The sequence below is a fragment of the Triturus cristatus genome, chromosome 1_2 (assembly GCF_964204655.1).
Source record: "Triturus cristatus chromosome 1_2, aTriCri1.1, whole genome shotgun sequence".
NCBI lineage: Eukaryota > Metazoa > Chordata > Amphibia > Caudata > Salamandridae > Triturus > Triturus cristatus.
In genome coordinates, this window is record NC_140580.1 from 1,008,579,567 (window position 1) to 1,008,596,645 (window position 17,079).

At 43.9% G+C, this 17,079-nt stretch overlaps 1 protein-coding gene across 1 annotated transcript in view; it reads left to right on the top strand.

Moving 5' to 3' along the window:
* CACNA1B (calcium voltage-gated channel subunit alpha1 B) overlaps positions 1-17,079 on the top strand; it is a 1,044,174-nt gene that overhangs the window by 778,552 nt on the left and 248,543 nt on the right. The window contains exon 18 of the mRNA XM_085611669.1: positions 12,420-12,526. Within this exon, the coding sequence (XP_085467795.1) occupies positions 12,420-12,526 (107 nt within the window). The remainder of the gene's footprint in view (positions 1-12,419; positions 12,527-17,079) is intronic.

Sequence of the window (17,079 nt, forward strand, 5' to 3'; positions counted from 1 at the left end):
AGAGCTAGAAATGCAAAGACAGAGCATACACAGATACAGTGGTACACAGAGTTAGTGAGTTGCACAAAGTAAGTCATACACACAGAAAGAGGCACATAAAAAAAGGCACAGACAGAGACGCCTAAACAGAAATGCACTGACAGAAATGCCGAGACAGAAAGGGACAAATAGAGATGCACACCTAATATTCTTACAAACATTTGCATACTTAATACATTATTTACATTTACTACAAACTACTTTTTCTACAAATATTATCTCATATCTAAGATTTAGAACATCTGGACATTATACATGAATAGCTTTAACTATAATTGCACATCCATAACAAAAACAAATAACATTATCATTTTCAAAGCCAACAGCTCAAACTTAAATAATTCGAGACCTATTGCATTGTAAATGCTTGTTTATACCTGGCTTCGGGTCAAACCTAGGTTCCAAATGTATTGCTTCATTCTTTATATTTGCTTGATATTTACCTCTATAGGCCCGCTAGAGGAGCTTAGGCCAATTAATACAAGTCATTTTAATTTCTTCAATTACTCCTTTTCTAAGCAGAATGGTCTTATCGTCTTCATCTACGCCATCTTCTATAGAGCCACCCCACCTATACTACTTTGATGATTTAATAAAGTCACCCAGAGAGATCAAATGATTTTCCCAGTTTGTCTGTCTCTGTTTTAATTGGTAGGTGTGTCAGAATTCTTCACTCTCTATATTTTGCAAACTACTTTCTTTTTCGTTGTTTTTCTTAAAATGAAATTGATGGTTATTTTGTCCCTCCTGTGGGTGTACCTTTGTAACAGCCTCTATAGTGTCCTTTGCACGAGAAGTGGGGCATCAGGTATAACATTGCAATTGCTTCTTCAACTTCCTCTGGCGAGACACTACTTCCAATACCTTATTAGCTGTCCTCAGCCATTCCTTCTATCAGAGCCCCTGGGACAAATACATCTTTGAGCATCCCAGGAATGAAGGGCGCATGTAGACTAGTTTCTGGGCTCTCGCAGACATTTTCCTACTATAAATAGGTGTAAGTGTATTCACGGGTCCAATGTCACTAGAGTTACAGTTCCTCTGGGGCTGACTCCCCCTCCTCCCAACAGTTCTTCCTTCCTTACATTGTTGAATAATGTGGATAGGTTAATAAAACTTGCACGTCTATGCTGGCGCGGGGTGGGGCGGGATGCTCACACCCTGGCCACTGTTAGGCAGGAGTCCAAGAAGCCTCTTCCTGATTGGGCCTCATTGTCCCAGTTGGGCACATTGGGGTGATTTGGAAGGGTCCATCACTATACAAAAGACACAAGGAGAAATGAAGCAACTGTGTTTCTCATCTGACGGTGATTAATACATAACAGCAGAGGAGTAAGAAGAACTAATATGAAATGTGTTCTTCCCTAGGTAATATTTCAGACCACGACCTAGACGAGAATTGAGACTTATTAATTAGGCAACTGTCTGCCTGCCAGTAGACACTGGCGAGAATCCAGCACTTGCCACTTCACATGCTTTGTATTTCCTTTAATTAACATTTTAAATATTATGAAAACATTCAAATATTTCAGCTATTTTTCTGCCTACTATTCCAGGTTTATTGGAGTCCTAATGTGTTACAAAGGGGTAGACTTTGTGGGGAAAACCTACCCCTGGGCTGCTCAAATATAATTAGGCATTGCCTGGACAAAAAGGGAATATACATGTACAACAAAGTATACATTTATCAATAAAACTGCAGTTGAAGTGATGTTAATTTATCACCCCCCAAAAACAAAATCAGGAAGCTTGTTTTAAAGGAACAATAAAGCCTGACAGCCTCCATGTTTTTTCTAATATTGTCCAGCATGGCTTTGCACGTCATCAGAAATGATATGAATAATTATAATATATTCATGGTCACCGCTAGTATTGTGGATTATATGCAATATTACATCATCAGCATCGCCATCGATGACGTGTACATTATTGATTGTACTGTTCCAGAAGATGCTCTTAAATGGCCCGATTCACAAGACTACCAGATGGGAGCTCAGTCCCTGGCGTTACTCTTGGGTTTGGAGTAAACTTCCAGCTATTTTTTAACTCAGAAAGATTTCCTGAAGTAGTCCTGGATTTTTAAGAAGTCTGTAAATCCTCGTGAATATTCAATTGTGTCATGAATGTGATCCCAGGTGCATAAACATAAGGCAAAAGCGCATTGTTGAACTTAGAAACTGTTTTCTTGTTTGTTCATTTGGAACTCCATTTTACTTCTTGGTAAATCCTTTCCTCTCTATAGATTGATTTGAATTCTAGAACTGTACCCCCTTTCCTGTTCCCATCCGGAAAAGGCATTCTCTTCTGCCCTTGACAGAAGTAAATTAGTGAGCCTTTTAAAGACAGAAACCAACCTGCAAACGGTTGGATAGTACCTGGAACCTGTGAGGTGGTGGGCATTCACTACGTTTTATTATGGACCCTCAGACAAACACCCACAGACCTACCCCTGGTGGTAAATATACTCTTTTTTTTTTTTGAGAATCTTTTTATTGAGAAAATCAACTCAAACAATATCACACTCGTCAACACAAATACAAAAAGCAGTTATAAAAATATACAATAAGGAGAAAATCAAATGTGGCCAATAACGAATCATGCACAGTACAAAAGGGGCACGTTTTACAAGAGCTTAAATCCGGGTGTCTCCGTTAGGACTGTGGTCAAAAAGCACAAGATTACAGTGGTTCATTGTCAACCACAAACGGAGAGGTATCCCCAAAGGGGGTGCACAACCAACCTCTACTTTCATTCCATGGGGCCCAAATTTTGGTCCACTTACCCGGGCAACCTCTGCTTTCATACACCACTCTCTCAGCCTGCATGCACCAATCCATATCTGAGCATTTCAATTCAGTTCCACCTTTCCACGTTCTGGTGATATTACGTTTAGCCACCATGCCTCCCCAGGGAGACCCACTGGCCTATTTAGAACAGTGGCCTCCCAAATATTCAAGAGACAGAATCTCGGAGTAATTTCAATATCATTACAGCAGACCTGGGATAAAGCGGTGATAATCTCCCCCCGTCCCTCTGGAGAATGGGGCACTTCCACCATTGATGCAGATGAGTGCCTACCTGGCCACAGCCCCGCGGACACATAGGAGAGTTCAGAAGACCCATATAATAGGTTCTAGGCAGCAACTTAAATTGGATTAATTTGAACCGGGACCGAATCGCAACCTCACGGGGCGAGGCGAGGGCCTCCCTACAGTCCTCATCATCAATTTCACCCACATCTGAACACCATTTTCCACGGACTTTGACGAGAAGGTCAGGTGAGTTGTTAAGGAGTTTACGGTAGGTTAGAGAGATGGCCTTGCCCGGAAGGTAGTCATCCAAAAGCCTGCCCTCCAAAGGGGAGGACACCGGCAATTCGTGCCCCCTGGAGAGCACTTTAGACAGTGCACTACGTACCTGAAGATAGCGGAAAGTTTTGTTCTCATGTAAGTCAAATATCCGTTACAGGTCACCAAAAGGCATTATTGCACCTCCTACCCATAGATCACCCACCTTTGACAATCCAATCAAGTGCCACTTATCGAACCCGGGCTGACGCCAAAGCAGACTCAGGCGACAGGAATCAAACAATGGTGTTGCTTGTGTAAGTCTACCCCTCCAGCCAAGGGCTGAGTGCCAGAAGGAGACGGTCGTCGAGGTCGGAGTAAATTTGGGTTCTAGTTTTGATCCGCCATACAGCGCCTTTAAATAAGTGCCAGGCAGCATATTGTGCCTGTCCATTCTATATGCCGGATCAGTAATGGGTTGGTGCATGCAATGATTGAGAACAATAAGTTGTGAAGCCCAGTAATAAGACCTTATGGCCGGCAGCGCAATTCCGCCATCATACCAGCTCTTGGTTAGCTTGGCCAGTGCGACTCGGGGTGGTCCATCGCTCCGCAGCAGGCTACGCACCTCAGACTCAATGGAGGTAAAAGAATGAGGCGGGACAGGATGCGGTGTGTTCTGTAGTGCATATAGGAAGTGGGGGAGTGCCCTCATCTTATAAAGAGCTGCCCTCCCCAAAAGTGTAAGAGGAAGGGTCTTCCGGATGGATCAATTTGTTAAGATGGGGGGAGATGCGAAGGGCCAGGACCTTAGCCAAAATTTTGACCTCGGGGTCAAGAACAGAAATGGGTCGATATGAAGAGCATCGATCAGGGGGCCCTCCTTGTTTATGAATAACAACTATATTAGCCAGCCGCTGCGTAGCCGGGAGGAACCCTTTTTGCACACTCGTATTGTACATATGCAGTAAGTAAGGGTCAATGTGTGAAGTCACAGCTTTATATAGTTCAATCAGGAGCCCACTGGGGCCCATGGCCTTGCCAGATTGTAGAGAGGAAATCGCCTTAGAGATTTCCTCAACTGTTAGTGCCCCATCTAGATCCGCGAGCTCCTGAGAGTCCAGGCGTGGCAGCGGCAGTGTAGCCAGCAACTCAGCAGCCTTCTCCTGAGTGGAAGTAGACACCGGAGAATATATCAGGCTAAAATGAGTGGCGAAGGCGTTTGCAATACCAGCTCTGTCATGATGTCGAACGGCACCCTCATCCACAATTTCCGCCACCCATCTATTAGCTAGGTCTCTCCTGTCGAGCCAAGCCAACAACTTGCTAGCTTTATCACCAATATCATAAATCCTGTGTTGAGAGGCCCTATAGTAGGTCCTTTGCAGCTTCGTTCGTAATATCTCTATATTCCTTTTGCTTAATAGCCAACTTATGCGAGATCTCTGGAGACGCCTCCGACACTAATTTGTGTTCAAGGGCTGTGATCTCAGCTTCAATAGTCTCCAGTTGGTGACGTTTTTCTTTCTTGTGCACCGCTAGAGCCGCCACCCCACACCCACGGACCACGGTTTTAAAGGCTTCCCATAATATCACGTTGGATTGAACCGAACCATCGCTCTCTGCGAAGTATTGTTTGGTAACCTCTGTCAGTCTAGAGCGAATTTTGGGAATTTTAAGATACCAAGGGCTAAGGACCATATCTCGATGGCTGGCGGCGGGTGTGCCGCCATAATAAGCGACAATTGGCGAGTGATCAGAGATTCCCCTAGGCAAGAAGGACAATTTATCAAACATGGGGAGCTGATCAGCCTTGCAGGAAAAATAGTCAATATGGGACAAGCTACCACGCACACCAGAGTAAAAGGTGTATTGCTTCTCTGCAGGATTACAGACCCGCCAGACGTCTATGATCCCAAGGGCCCTCCGAAAATCAGATAAACTCTTCTCAGATGAATCACTCAAACGAGGGGGCATGCGGTCCAGCGAGCCTTCCAACGCTGCGTTACAGTCACCACCCAAAAGCATATCTCCGTCAGGAAATCCCAACAGATGTGCACCCAAATCATTGAAGGTGGTGGAGTGTAGCCTAGGGGGGATATACAAGGATGTAACATTAAAAGACCTCCCCTCCCATGTCCCCAAGACTGAAACAAATCGGCCCAGCGGGTCACGCACAGTATTTTGAAAAGGGAGGGCACTACGCACCAGGATACCAGCCCCCCTGGAACCACGCGTATAACTGGCCTGGGCAATACGTTTATATCCCCACCTGTTAAGCGCACAATAAGTAGGGACTTGAATGTGAATCTCTTGAAGAAGCACCAGGTCAGGAGACTGTTGTTTCAGGTACTGCAGCACTATACCCCTCTTAATCCGATCACCCAAACCATTAACGTTCCAGGAGAGAAGTTTGAGGCGGCCCAATGACGGACCCACATGATCAACCGCACTCATACTGTAAGATGGGATGGGGCCCACGGAACCTCACAGGCCAGAGGAAAGGAACAAACCACTCGGAGACTCCCCCCAGCGGAAACTTTAGCAGAGCTGATAAACAGTTAGACATAAGAGAAACGTAAGCTCGCACAATGATTGTCCTTACTGTCAAAAAGATGCCCACACAATTTAGTCTGTGAAAACTGGCCACTTGAAAAAGACTGCAAAAAAGAAAAGAAAAAAAAAAAACATACAAACCAAACTCCAAGAACTACTAGTTCCTACCCCCCTCCCTGCAACGTGGACTTAGAACTGCCCACCCCTCAAAAATGCAGAGTGCCTGTATACCCAAATACAAAAAGACTATATATAGGGGAACGCTACTCAGACGAAAGATCCCAAGAACTTAGACCATGAATTACCAGTGCCTCCTTTCATAACCAAACCGACCAGCCCAATATTAAATATCATAAAGAGCTTCACATCATAATTGCCTAACACATAGCAGCCCTCCCAGACTGTTTCACCCCCCCACACACAACCCCACCAGCCATCGCAAAATGTAAAACAATTTGTCTCAAAAACCAAACGGAACAGCTATACCATTATTAGACTCTCTGAGACTCTTAAGTCTATCCCCAGTCCACACCAGACCAGAGGCGATCAAAAAGTCTTCCTGTGACTCATGTCAGCTACGTCGCCCAGATCTGCAACCACCAAGGCACTGTGACTTCTGAAACTGCTGACACGTCCTACTCTTCCTCCGTTCGAGGTTCACCAGATGGGGAAGAGCACCTCTCTGTCTCTAATGAACGCCACCTTTCCAGCCAATCCCAGGTATCTTCCGGAGATTGAAATAACTGTATCTTTCCGTCGGCTTGTACCCAGAGTTTGGCGGGGAAGAGCATAGCATATTTCAAGCTGTGACTTCGGAGCGCACGCTTTACTTCCAAAAAGGACCTACGTTGCAGTTGCACTTTGTAAGTGAAGTCCGGAAAAAAGGTAATGGTGGAGTTTTCGAACTTAAGCGGTGGAGCAGCCCTCGCCTTCTGCAAGATCGCATCCCTGTCCCGGAAGTTGAAGGGTAAATATACTCTTAAGTTCAATCTTACTGGCAGTAAATTCTATGGGACAAATACCAATAACAACTTTATACTCCTCAGTTGCATTTAGTAGTGAAAGAACCCTTGTGAATCTGGCTGAAGTAGGTGGAGCTATGTTAGGGAAATAACGTGGGGAATTTTTTAAAAGGAAGAGCCTCGCTATATCCTGTTGTATGGACAAATGCACACCATATGCCTTATACTGGATTGTTCAATAGTTGGAAGCATTGTGAGGGTTAGAAACTGGCAAGCATGTCTGCACTGTTGTACTCAACTCATGTTAGAAAAGGGGTGTAGGTGATATAACTGATTGTAAGTAGGGAGACTCCACTAAAGTAATGTGTTGTGCCATGGACTGAGGCTACAATATTATTTTCATCTCTGACATGGTGGTGTCATCTCAATAGATCACAATTTATGGTCCTTATTAGGCCTGGGCGTGAAATTCCGCTACGCTCGCTGAGTTCTGCCCACTTCATGCTCCTTGTAGCACGCGGAGTTCCGCTGAGTTTTTTCCTCGCTCGAGCTTGACAACATTAAGTTGACGAGTGTTTGTGAAAAAAATCTTACTCCAGACACTCTCTCAGTGAGATTTCTCAATGCGGGTAACTCGGATGGCCGCTACTGCTCACGTTGAGAAACATTCCGTTCCGTTGAGGAAGATGCCACTCAAGTAGAACATCTACTCGAGTGGCAGAAAGAAGCAGCGTCCTCTTGCGCTGTGCATGTTGCCAATCACGCTGATTTTCCAGCGTAGGACAAACACCCAGCACTAAAAATCTGCAGAAATGGGGCGATCTAACATACTCTGCCACTTACAGAACTTCGTGTGGTGGAGTTTTTACACAGAATTCTGCGAACTCCGCCCAGGCCTAGTTCTGATCTACACATGGAGGGATACTGGGCATGTGCTGGGTGTTGGTCATGAGAAAGAAATGGATTAACGTACATTCCACAAACCATTTTCCTTCTCAAACTGTGGGCACACACTCTGTTATGAACAAATGCTGGTAATGGCCGAACAGCGGTGGCGCCAGACCTGAAAGACCACTAGAAAGTCGTTAACCCAGTAACAGAACTCTGATGCTTTCAGAGGTTCCAACTTCAGCTTCTTCTCCCTGAAGGCAACTCCTTCCCACTCTCTCCATCTCTCCATGATACCTGACGTCTCAGTGCTCTCACACGACACCCAGCCTCCTTTGTCATTCTAACCAATCACCGATCACTCCACTTTACTATCGACACATAGACCAGGTCAGCATCCATTGACATGCAGCCAGAGAACTTCTTTCGTAACTCCTACCAAAGGAATGCCCCTCATGGTGTGTAACAGGCTTCAGAGAGTGGTATATATAACAAACCTAACAATGCCAAAGCCAGCCTGTGTGAGACGGTAGGCTACCTTCTTCCTGCGTAGTTTACTGCACTGGACTGTTTGAAGCCTGCACTGCAACGACGAATATAACAATGCATCAGGAGCAGGCATATGACATAGCAGTTCCGAGCAGTGAGGGGCACCCAAAAGCAGCAGGAATATGGGTTTGTAGGAGTACCTCCTTAATTAAAAAAAGAGTTATGGGGTGAGGGATACACCCCAGGAAAAAAAAGATGGATCGTAATAGCCCGTTATCACATCAAGGCTGCAATCCTTCCACCAAAAAAGAAAGCACCACTCAGCCAAAGAAACAATGGAAGAGCAGCAAAAAAAAATACTCAGGTAGGCGAGGAAATGGGGGACAATCATCAGCATTATGAACGCGTTGGCGCATGTCCATGAGGAGATGTCAGCAAATCGTGGTAGATATCACTCTACCTGATTAACATCCACATTAGTAATAAATGTTCCAACATCACACGTGCTCATTTCAACAACATTAGAGACACTGCAAATTGCCATGGTGCTAAAAAAGCAGACCATAGCTACATTTTAATTATAGCCACCAGCTATATTTCATTGCAGACTTCAGATACTTTTGATAGCTCTGAGTTTTGACTAAAGGCTTTAGTTACATTTTACTACCCCAGTAACTATTAAATACATACCTCAGTAAAATTTGACTGATGCAGTTACTTTTGAATGGGGATGTCAGTTGCATTTTACTACCTTCTTTTATTTTTGACTACATACTTGTTACTTTTGACTTCCGACCTCAGTTACATTTAACTACAAATCGTTATTATCTGCGCTCTCCTAGCCAGCCCAGTCTGTGCCGTGTGCGCCGCGTCTGCCTGGACCCGCTGCCTGTGGTGATGGACGGAAGCTTCTCGCGGCTCAGAACAGGAGCGATTCATCTACCAAATTCTCAATTCCCAACAATCATATTCCCAGTCCTGGCCTTTCAGTTAACCAATTAGTGCGTTCTGGGTTTGTAGTTAATTCAACCAATTAGAGGAGCTCACCTGATAACAATGATTGGTAAAAGGCAAGCACAGACTGGATAATTTGTGTTTAGGCGGCATTGTTAATGCTACACAGCCTTCCCCCTGCTTCTTCTCATTTCGTATTCCAAAACAATTTATTTGTTTTCTACTCATTAGGGAAAGGGCATTTTCTTGTTGCTTTTTACAGCCGTGCATGCAGGGGATTTGTCCACTATACATGTATACTCCAGGAAAAATAAAATACATTCTGGGAACATTCACTTGAAATCCAAATGTTAAAGTACAACCCATCCTTTAGGAGGAATGATGTGGCAGGGCCATAGCTATCAGTAGCGCAGCAAGTGCAGTGGCACCAGGGTCCATGGATGTTGGAGGCCCACGGCAACCAAATAATATCTGTATTTTGCTACCCAAACAGTGTAGAGGAGGCTTTTTCTGTGCTAGCACCAGGGCCCAAGGCACCCTCCTACACCACTTGAACTCCATTGAATTTTTTTTAATCAAGCGTTCCATTAGCGGAATTAAATTCCGCTCTCCTTTTCAGGTATATATCCAGTTGTGTACTAGCCTTGGCCGAAGCTGAAGACTTCATCTTCATCTCCTGCTGTAATAAAGATTTCTTGAATTCATCAGTCTCTGGTGTGCATCCTGGCATGGAGTAAGGAATATGTTATATGTATATATATATATATATATATATAAAAAACAAAGTGGTAGTCACCACTGGGTAGTTATAGTTAGGACTAGGACCTAGTTACTGTAAGAAATAGATTGTTTGGTTTGCTGATAATACCTTCGGTGCTGTTTGACGAATCTTCACAAGAATTTCCAACAAAAAAGTTAATCCACTTCAGTTCCTTTCTGGAAAGCCTTGGGGTGATCTGTCAAGCGGGGCGTAAGAAAAAACAAGGTGGGGGGGGTGCACGCAATTTCCCTATGCAATTTCCATAGGGGATTTCAGACACCACTACAGCTAAAACAGCTGAACTGAGTTACACCAAATTTGTCAGAAAGCTGGATTTTTACCCAGAAAGTGTGCTCTTTGTGATTTGGTGTACTTCTTTTCAGTAGTTTTTGTGAAATTAAGGTCCAAATTGTATAGATATCTGGACGGTTAGATTTGTGGGTGTCCCGCGATTGTCCAATGGGCACGCAACTTCAACAATAGAGCGATATAACTGGCTGAGGAGGCTTTTTTTCCCCCATCAGCTGCCTTGCTTCCACAGGAGCTCACAGTCTTAATGGCTGGCCACGACATGAAGAAAAAATGCTGTGGCTGCCAATACAGGACATGGAACCCCCTGGACCTGGTTGGGAGGGTGCATAAAGAAAAGGGCCAAATAAAAAAAATGGTGTTGCCGCGATAACGCTGGACTCTCGTGGGAACCAGCATGACCCTCTTACTCCTGCGACAGTCCTAAACCAGTAAGGGGGGGGGGGGGTTGAATGCTGTGCTAGGAATATATATATTTACTATCATGAGCACAGTTAGTAATCAATATGGAGCCGGATAACGCAATGTGCTGCTGGGACCCAGTCATATACGAATGATGAGAGAAAAGACTAAGTATGCAGAAAATTATTTTTTCCATGACAGGGTCACTTTAAATGCTTCAACAGCGATCACTACGCCTTTCCATGATTAAGGCTCTGATAATGAGACGAAACATGTTAGATTAACTTTGGTGCTCAAACCACCTACTGTGATTTTCAATGAAGCTCCTATTGCTGTTTCGAGGAGTCTGGCTTAAGCATCTTCCTTGTCGGGGGAGTACAGACTGAATGCTTAGGGGGGTGTCCGATGCCCAACATTATATAATATTTTCTGGTCTCGCCGTTATATACTTACCTACACAATATTTTTGTAATGGATATTTTAAGGCCACAATATTTTTCACAATATTCTGTAGAACTATGTTTTTCCCTTGTTGTCTTGACATTCAACCTGGGCCTCTGCCTCACTGGCAGCCTCCAAGGTCTTCAGCGTTACCCGCTCAATTCCGGCTTTACTTTTTTCACCACCACCGAAGGAAAGTATCAACCTCCTGCATTACCACTATACCAAAACAGTCAAATAATAAATTAAATAACAATCGCTGCAGGGTATACATATGTACTGATCATAAGTGTACGATGCATTGATTTATACACTCTAAGTGAATTGGGATTATCACGTTTCAAAGTTTAGAGGTGTGCAAATTATAATTCCTCTAGTGGAGTTTAGCAAAATTTATATTTTTTACCTATTTGACATTCTAAAATTATAAATTTGTTTGCATAGTTAGACCTCTAGTACAATTTTCGTTCTTTCTTGGCAAAAAAACAATCCCACAAAAAAGAACTTTTCACTTATTTTTCTGAAAGAGAATCTGTAAAACAAATCAAATAATATTTTTTTCACAAAAGCATCTTTTGTCAGATTTTTTTTTGGTAACTGCATTTAAAAAGAATTGCAAAAATCATGGCATCTTTATGAAGCGTTTGGAATCATAATCCTGCATTTTGCATAAGCCATCGTAAGATATGTGCAAACCTCGCCTTTCAGAGTAATAAGAGCCCCTTGAGTGCCACCATAAGCCTTTTAGGGTAACATTTGGACAAATGGTAGGAAGATTTCATGAACTCATCAAGGCTTCGCCACAGGTAAGATGTGTCCTTCACATGTATAGGTGAATTTTGATGCCGTCAGCTGAGGACTACCGTATTTTATATATGAACGAACACACCGGCTGCTGTGAAGGAATTCATTTAGTTGAAGGTGCTTTGTGTGGTGCACCAGGTTTTCTACCTGAGGAGGTTTGAACTTTTGTTCTATGTAGTTGCTCCTTACATTCCAACGTGGTATCTCAGATCTTAAAATCAGCATGATTTAAAAAGACCATATCTGGTAGATAGATCCTTTAGAGTACAAGGTCCAAAGCTCTGGGATGCGCTTCGAGTACCTCTGCGACATTGCAACTCCGAGCAAATTTCTTAGGAGCCTGACACCTTTCTTCTTTGTTAACCCTTCTGCTCTCCTTGTAAGTTGCTTTAAACCCTCCTAGTGCCAAGACTGCTGCAGGTGAATGCAAGCTCTGTAAATAAATGTCTACAAGTGATGTAAATGTCCACATGTGCTCTTCGTATGCGAAGGGAAAGACCTGCTGATTGTCGTCTGTTTGTGAAACAGGATGAGGAGGAGATGGAAGAAGCCACAAACCAGAAGCTGGCGCTGCAGAAAGCCAAAGAAGTGGCCGAAGTGAGCCCCATGTCAGCAGCCAACATATCTATTGCAGCGTAAGCGTCCTTTCTTATCTTCGGGGGGTGCTGTAGTGCTCATGTGTACTTGGGGGCTAGTGTAGTTCAACACTCCCATATCGTGTGCTGAACATGTTGTACAACTAGAGGAGTGAGGAATGTGGTCCACTCATTCTCAAGTCAACTTTGTGTTTGCATTATTTGAAATCAGTTGATTTCGTTTTTATTCCCAGTGGCTCTGGCTATTCCGGATCCTCGAAATTCACAATGTAGACCTCGCAGGTGATGGAATACCATTTCTTTTGGTCTGTAGATGATAAACGAGCCATCCCCCTGCAAACTGGTTACTGTCAAGATCCTGTTGAACTATTACCATGTAACTTCATATAATATTGAATATAAGCACTCCCCCCGGCCCGCACCCTTTGAAGTCAACATCACTCAAGACAGCATCGGTCTTTCTTTCTCTATTATCCGTCCATCAGCGGATCATAATGGAAAACTCACACCACTTCACCATGGGTCATAGTGGGGCATACCCATTCAAACTCACACCACTTCGCCATGGATTATAGTGGGGAATAACCACTCAAACACACACCACCTCACCATGGACCATAGTGGGGTATACCCACTTAAACTCACACCACATCACCGTGGATTATAGTGGGGAATACCCATTAACACTCACACCGCTCCATCCATGGATTACAGGCCGGTATACCCACTCAAATTCGAAACAATCACCCCTTGGGTCTTAAGGGCATATACTCACTCAAAGTGTATATACACTCAAATTGACATCTCTCCGTCCATAGATCATGGTGGACTATACCAGCTCAAACTCACTTCATCCGTTGTTCAACTCCCACCACTCCATCTATGGATCATAGTAGAATATACCCACTCAAACTCACACCACTCTACCCGTGGTCAAACAAGCATATATCCTCTCCAACTCACACCATCCATGGATCATAGTGGGGTTTGCCTACTCAAACTCAGAATACTTCACCATGGGTCATAGTGGGGTATACCCACTCAAACTCACACCGTGGTCATACAAGCGTAAATCCTCTCCAACTCACACCATCTATGGATCATAGTGAGGTTTTCCTACTCAAACTCAGAATACTTCACCATGGGTCATAGTGGGGTATACACACTCAAGCTCACAGCACTTCACCATGATTCATTGTGGGGTATACCCACTCAAATTCACACCACATCCCCATGGATCATAGTGGGGAATACCCACTCAAACTCACACCACTTCACCATGATTCATTGTGGGGTATACCCACTCAAATTCACACCACATGCCCATGGATCATAGTGGGGAATACCCACTCAAACACACACCACTTCACCATGGATCATAGTGGGGTATACCCACTCAAACTCACGCTGCATCATCCATGGATTACAGACTGTTATACCCACTCAAACTCGAACCACTTTACCCTTGGATCATAAGGGAATATACTCACTCAAAGTGTATATTCAGTCAAATTGACACCTGTCTGTCCATAGATCATGGTGGAGTATACCAGCTCAAACTCACTTCATCCATTGTTCAACTCCCACCACTCCATCTATGGATCATAATAGGATAAATACCCACTCAAACTCACACCACTCTACCCGTGGTCAAACAAGCGTATATCCTCTCCAACTCACACCATCCATGGATCATAGTGGAGTTTACCTACTCAAACTCAGAATACTTCACCATGGGTCATAGTGGGGTATACCCACTCAAACTCACACCGTGGTCATACAAGCGTATATCCTCTCCAACTCACACCATCTATGGATCATAGTGAGGTTTACCTACTCAAACTCACAATACTTCACCATGGGTCATAGTGGGGTATACCCACTCAAACTCACACCACTTCACCATGGGTCATAGTGGGGTATACCCACTCAAACTCACACCACTTCACTATGGGTCATAGTGGGGAATACCCACTAAAACTCACACTGCTCCATCCATGGATAACATGCCGGTAGACCCACTCAAACTCAAACCACTTCACCCTTGGATCATAAGGGAATATACTGACTCAAAGTGTATATTCACTCAAGTTGACACCTTTCTGTCCATAGATCATGGTGGAGTATACCAGCTCAAAGTCACTTCATCCGTTGTTCAACTCCCACCACTCCATCATAGTAGGATATACCCACTCAAACCACTCTACCCGTGGTCATACAAGCATATATCCTCTTAAACTCACACCAACCATGGATCATAGTGGGGTTTAGCTACTCAAACTCAGACTACTTCACCATAGATCATAGTAGAGTTACCCACTTAAATTGACACTACTTCATCCATGAATCTTAGTGGGGTATACCAACTAAAACTCACCACATTTCATCCATGGCTCATGGTGAGGTATACCCACTCAGACGTACACCACTCTACCAGCTAGGTAATATTAGCATATTCCTTCTCAAGGGTTTTACTCACTTAAACTGATCCCACTCCACCCATGGATCATGTTGGAGTATACTAAATTCAACTTATGTCATCCAATGATCAGAGCGGGTATGCACATTCACACCACTCCGTATACTCCCTCAAACCTACACCACCCATGGGTCATAGTCAGTATACCCACTCAAACTCACACCATTTATTGATCATAGTGAGAGTGCCCCATCAGACTCACACGACATCATAATGGATCGTAGTGGAATACCCACTAAAACTCACACCACTTCACCGTGGGTCATAGTGGGGTATACGCACTCAAGCTCACACCACTTCACCATGATTCATTGTGGGGTATACCCACTCAAATTCACACCACATCCCCATGGATCATAGTGGGGAATACCCACTCAAACACACACCACTTCACCATGGATCATAGTGGGGTATACCCACTCAAACTCACGCTGCACCATCCATGGATTAAAGACTGTTATACCCACTCAAACCACTTTACCCTTGGATCATAAGGGAATATACTCACTCAAAGTGTATATTCACTCAAATTGACACCTCTCTGTCCATAGATCATGGTGGAGTATACCAGCTCAAACTCACTTCATCCATTGTTCAACTCCCACCACTCCATCTATGGATCATAATAGGATAAATACCCACTCAAACTCACACCACTCTACCTGTGGTCAAACAAGCGTATATCCTCTCCAACTCACACCATCCATGGATCAGAGTGGGGTTTACCTACTCAAACTCAGAATACTTCATCTTGGGTCATAGTGGGGTATACCCACTCAAACTCACACCACTTCACCATGGGTCATAGTGGGGTATACCCACTCAAACTCACACCACTTCACCATGGGTCATAGTGGGCTATACCAACTGAAACTCACCACATTTTATCCATGGCTCAAGGTGAGGTATACCCACTCAGACATACACCACTCTACCAGCTGGGTCAAATTGGCATATTCCTACTCAAGGGTATTACTCACTTAAACTGATCCCGCTCCACCCATGGATCATGTTGGAGTATACTAAATTCAACTTATGTCATCCATTGATCATAGCGGGTATGCACATTCACCCCACTCCCTAAACTCCTTCAAACTTACACCACCCATGGGTCTTAGTTGGTATACCCACTCAAACTCATACCATTTATTGATCATAGTGAGAATGCCCCATCAGACTCACACCACTCCATCCATTGATCATACTGGTGTATACTCCCTCAAACTTACACCAACCATGGATCATAGTCGTCATACCCACTCAAACACACTATACATTGATCATAGTGGCGTATGCTCACTCAAACTCTCACCACCACCCATGGACAATGCTGGGATATTGATACTCATACTACTCCACACATGGACCATACTGGAATAAAAATCTCTCAGACTCGCGCAATACACATATCATAGTGGGGCATACCAGATACAATGCACACAAGTTCACCAAATCATCAATCTCACACCACTTCATCCATGAATCATAGTGGGATAGACCCACTCAAACCTACACCGGTGTACCCAAGGATAATACTGGAGTATAGACACTAAATGCCACACCATTGCACTCATAGATCATACCAGCATATACGTGTTCACACTGTCTCCACTTCACTCTCTGATTATATTGGAGTATATGTGTTCAGTGAACCAACGCTTCACCCATGGATCATACTGGAGTATAATGACTCAAACTCACATCATTCCATGTCTGGATCATACTGGAGTATGCTCAAAACAACTCACACCACTCCATCAATGGATCGTAGCGGCATATACTCACTCAAACCCATACCACTCCACATCTGGATAATACTGAAATATACTCCAATAAAGTCACACCACTCCATATATGGATCACATTGGAGTATACTCGCTCAAACTCACACCACTCCATGTATGGATCACATTGGAGTATACTCGCTCAAACTCACACCACTCCATGTATGGATCACATTGGAGTATACTCACTCAAACTTGCACCACTCCATATATAGATCATATTGGAGTATACTCACCCTAACTCAAATCACTCCATCCATGGATTATATTTGAATATGCAAAAGTAAAACTTGTGCCACTCTGCCAACGGATCACACTGTCATATACTT